We start from the raw sequence: 5,000 nt of genomic DNA, 5'->3' as shown, positions 1-5,000 counted from the left end.
AACAACAAGATATGAAGTGAGTAGAAAAGTGCCAGAAGACAATAGAGAATAAAAATTTTTCGCGGTGGTGGTGGGGTTTGAACCTGCGACCTTATTGGTACGACAACTCCGCCTGGCAGGTGAGAGCGTGGCTCTACCGTGTGAGCTATCCACGAACACAAAAATATTCGTTTCAAACCCAAGTCATTTCTAGATCCCTCTCTCACCCACTTCTGGGACCGCCGATTCGTTCGCCCACCACCATCGCGAAGTATTTTGACCAGCAGTTAAGCTTAATAGCCAATATTCTCAACACAAACATATAACATAGAAACGATTGAGACATTGAGTATGCTCCGGTGTATGGGGTGAATTTTTAATTCAGAAAAGTGAGTGGAGCAGGCACTTATGTTGGTAACAACAAGATATGAAGTGAGTAGAAAAGTGCCAGAAGACAATAGAGAATAAAAATTTTTTTATGTTTGTGTTGAGAATATTGGCTATTAAGCTTAACTGCTGGTCAAAATACTTCGCGATGGTGGTGGGCGAACGAATCGGCGGTCCCAGAAGTGGGTGAGAGAGGGATCTAGAAATGACTTGGGTTTGAAACGAATATTTTTGTGTTCGTGGATAGCTCACACGGTAGAGCCACGCTCTCACCTGCCAGGCGGAGTTGTCGTACCAATAAGGTCGCAGGTTCAAACCCCACCACCACCGCGAAAAATTTTTATTCTCTATTGTCTTCTGGCACTTTTCTACTCATTTCATATCTTGTTGTTACCAACATAAGTGCCTGCTCCACTCACTTTTCTGAATTAAAAATTCACCCCATACACCGGAGCATACTCAATGTCTCAATCGTTTCTATGTTATATGTTTGTGTTGAGAATATTGGCTATTAAGCTTAACTGCTGGTCAAAATACTTCGCGATGGTGGTGGGCGAACGAATCGGCGGTCCCAGAAGTGGGTGAGAGAGGGATCTAGAAATGACTTGGGTTTGAAACGAATATTTTTGTGTTCGTGGATAGCTCACACGGTAGAGCCACGCTCTCACCTGCCAGGCGGAGTTGTCGTACCAATAAGGTCGCAGGTTCAAACCCCACCACCACCGCGAAAAATTTTTATTCTCTATTGTCTTCTGGCACTTTTCTACTCACTTCATATCTTGTTGAAAATAAATTAACACAATTCTGTGAGTGGTGAAAAATATAGGATTATGCATTTTCACCCAAAAATGATAGAAATGTTAAATAAAGGTGATGATGACGACAGTTTATCAAACATCATCATTATTTCCATCATCATCATCATTATTATCATTTATCATTATTGGCACTACACTGTGTGTCTAATCTACCAAGGACCAACCTGGGATCGTCATTCTCTGCTGGCACCAGATCTGTCAAAAGCTTGAGTTCTTGTTTTGGGACTTCTATAATGGGCCCTGGATCATCGGGAAAGTCTTCGCCTTCATCTAGAATGGGGAAGAAAAAAAACAACAGCTGGTTAGAATTTATATATATATTTTTTTTTTCTATTGCACATTGAATTTACTTTATACTACTACTATTACCACCACTACAAAAATAAAGTAATAATAATAATAATAATAATAATAATAATAATAATAATAATAATAATAATAATAATAATAATAATAATAATAATAATAATAATAATAATAATAATAACAATACTCATAATAATAAGACAAATATTGTTGACCGTTTTGGGTATCCCCTTCACCAAAATAAATGATTAAATATGTAAGAACACCGAAAACAAATGAATGGTACTCTTTTTCTTACATAATTAAAAAAATTGTTTCGAAAAGGGGGGAAACTTGAAATATTGTCTAGTGCTATATATTGAAGCTTAATATTTATTCCAATTTATTTGATAACAACCAATCCCGCATGCTCAGACGTACCGAGAGAACCTTTCGTTTTGTCCTTTTCTTTGTCCTCCTCATCAGCTCCGTCTTTCCTGAAGAGAGAGGATTTTTTGCCCTTTCCTCCTCGGTGACGATTTTTCCTAGGGTGAGAGATTCGAGCCAGTTCCTTGGAGGTGTTTGGGTAAAACGACGACTCTTCCTCATCGGACACTTCCTCGTCCGATGCAAAGAGATCCGAGTCGGAGAAGTCGCTCAGCTGGTCAGAATCCCTGTAATGTGGAAAGAAAAATGTTACAAGAAAAATGATGCAGTAGAGGGAACCTTAATACTCTTACAACAGTCGTAACGTCACTTCCTTCCTAATGACGCATGGTAACTTAGTAACACTGGCTCTAAACTATCGGAACAATGGCGGATGCCCATATGAAATATAGGGTATCCAGAGGAAAAAAAAACCCATAAATTTGATCATGTTTTGACTTTTACACATTCTGATCACAAGGCATATGAAAAGTTGTAGCCAGCATTAAAAATAAAAAGTAATGATTTTCTTTGTTTAGAACCAAAATGGCCGCCGTTGCCGGGTGGCGTGACATCAGACTACTGAATCGGATTCTCTCGAGTTCATAGAAAGAAAGAAATTGAGCTTTTATATAGCGCAATATCCACTAAATGTGCTCAATGCGCTTTACAAAGGGGTCACTGGTCAACAGCAACATTTAACATGACGCCTGTTAGGCGATATTACAAATTTTTTCGGACAAAGACAACGCTGTTTACGGCCAGCTACTCGTTTTACACCTGAGTACGGTGAGAGAATGTGAGTAAACAGCCTTTTCCAAGGACTCAACTATGCGCCGAGCACGAGCCTCGAACCCAGGACCTTCTGATCCGAAAGCGAGTGTCATACCACTAGACCACATAGCCGAACAAAAATGCATGGAAAATTGAACTAATTTGGTCGATTTCTAATGAGGGTGAACTCGAGAGAGAGTCAAGATCTGTAAAATAAATAAAATAAAAATAAAATTCCCTTTTTTCATCCCATAGGAGGAATTTGTCTCTAGGGTCGAGTCCAAGGGAAGACAACTGGAATAACCCAGGGGTCAGCCGCAGTGCAGTGCCAAAAATTGAGCTAGAGCGAGGTGACTTGCTCAAGGCCACACAGCAAAGCAAAGACAAAATGCAGGGAACAGAGGTGTTCGAATTAGAGAGATGTGACTGTATATTTTTTATGTCCAAAAAAAGTTAAGAAAAGTGTGGCTATGTGGTCTAGTGGTATGACACTCGCTTTCAGGTCGGAAGGTCTTGAGTTAAGCCTCGCTCGGCGCATAGTTGAGTCCTTGGAAAAGGCTCTTTACTCACATTCTCTCACCGTACTCAGGTGTAAAATGAGTACCTGGCCGTTAACAGCATTGTCTCTGCCTGAAAAAAAATATTGTATTATCCCCTAACAGGCTTATATGTCGCGTTGTACATATTAAATGTTGCTGTTGGTTAGAGGACCCCTGTGTAATGCCCTATGAGCACATTAAGTGGATGTGTGGTGTACTCTCCAACCCAAATTCTTGTGTCTTGTTTGTTTCTATAGACATGATGATGTAGAATGAATAGATCACGTCGGGGTCACCAATGTAGTACGGGACAAATGATTAAATGATACTTAGAAAGTTGTGTGTTAGAAGTCAACACCTTTAACTCACTCAATCCTGGAGATTTTTGCTACTTTTCAAAATTGGAAAAAAATTAATTAAAATGAGCATGTACATAGATAGTTTTATTCCACTACCACTAACATGTAAAAACTAAAAAACATTAGCTTTGATACTATGCCTTTAATTTGTCTCATAGAAAAATGTAATAAATAGGCATGGGGTAAAAGTAACCTGGGTAAACTACGGATATAGTCGGTGTTAGGGTTGAGTGAGTTAATCTTCTAGAGGAGAACGTAAACAGGAAGAGCTGATGTGATGCACACAAAAAGTAGGAAATGGACAAGACACAAGAATTTGGGTTGGAGAGTACAACACAGATATTGCGCTATATAAAAGCTCAAAGCTCAAAGGTGATTGTGACTCACTTGTTTCCAATCCTGACATTGATGTTGTGTTCTGGATCTGGTACCATCATGAGGAACGGCCGATCCGTGTTGGCCGTCGTTGGCTTCTTCTTGGGCGGTAGAGGTTCCCCATTTATACCCTGTGGACATTTTTGTCGAATATTATATAGTATATATATATTAGTATTAGTATTAGTGGTAGTATCAGTAATTGTGTGTAAAAGTGATCAACTTCTACAATATTGTTTCAAGCATTTTCTCTCATCACTTCCGAAACAATATTGTAGAATTTGATCACAATTACACTTGAAATATTTTATGTATATATAAATATAGGTATATGTATGTCTGCCAATTTGAAAGAGGAAAAATTCGTAATTTTCAGGATTAAAAGGATAGCAGACATCATAACTACCTTTAAAATTACCAATCTGTCCTCAGTACGTAAAAATAATTCTTTAAAGTCCATTATATACAAACTCTGGCATCAGAATCTGGTTTTCAAGAAGTTTTACCCAGGGTTGCCAATGCAGGAAGAAAAAATTTACTGAACTTTCACGCAAACACATTGACCAGCCCTTTCTAAGCATTGGACTCCAGTAAAATGACATTATGTTCTTACACGTTTCCGTATAGCAGGTGATTGGATAATATACTGAGGGTTTATACCATAGGTTTGGGTTGTGTTGTGTGTGTGTGTGTGTGTGTGTGTGTGTGTGTGTGCGTGTGTCTGTGTGTGTGTGTGTGTGCTGTGTGTGTAAATGATTATGTTTCAGCCTAAGTAATTTGTAATTTAAGCGCTTAGAGTCTGGTGTATCGGAGTTATAGCGCTATATAAGTTTTCAGCATTATTATTATTATACTGAATTCTGTAAATAAACGGAAAATTGGCATCAATATTTACCTAATTAAATATCTCTAATTATATAGCTCTCAGTTAAAGCTGAAAATTCGTAATTGTACCGAACCTTTGCAGTAATTGGTCAGGTCTGTTTATTTATTTATTCAAAAGGCTTCAACAGTCGTGACGTCACTTCCCTCGTAATGGCCGATAGTAACTTAGTAAC

At 38.4% G+C, this 5,000-nt stretch overlaps 1 protein-coding gene across 12 annotated transcripts in view; it reads right to left on the bottom strand.

Moving 5' to 3' along the window:
- LOC144959128 (uncharacterized) overlaps positions 1–5,000 on the bottom strand; it is a 141,325-nt gene that overhangs the window by 34,748 nt on the left and 101,577 nt on the right. For all 12 annotated transcript variants that reach the window (XM_078891588.1, XM_078891580.1, XM_078891591.1 and 9 more), the window contains 3 exons: positions 3,955–4,073; positions 1,911–2,143; positions 1,349–1,454 (listed from right to left, as the gene is read on the bottom strand). In XM_078891588.1, the coding sequence (XP_078747714.1) occupies positions 1,349–1,454; positions 1,911–2,143; positions 3,955–4,073 (458 nt within the window). The remainder of the gene's footprint in view (positions 1–1,348; positions 1,455–1,910; positions 2,144–3,954; positions 4,074–5,000) is intronic.

The sequence above is a fragment of the Berghia stephanieae genome, chromosome 13 (assembly GCF_034508935.2).
Source record: "Berghia stephanieae isolate SIO BIC M18660-M18661 chromosome 13, UCSD_Bste_1.3, whole genome shotgun sequence".
Taxonomy (NCBI): domain Eukaryota; kingdom Metazoa; phylum Mollusca; class Gastropoda; order Nudibranchia; family Aeolidiidae; genus Berghia; species Berghia stephanieae.
The sequence above is the reverse complement of the archived record's forward strand: the minus strand, read 5'-3'. Positions and strand labels throughout refer to the sequence as shown.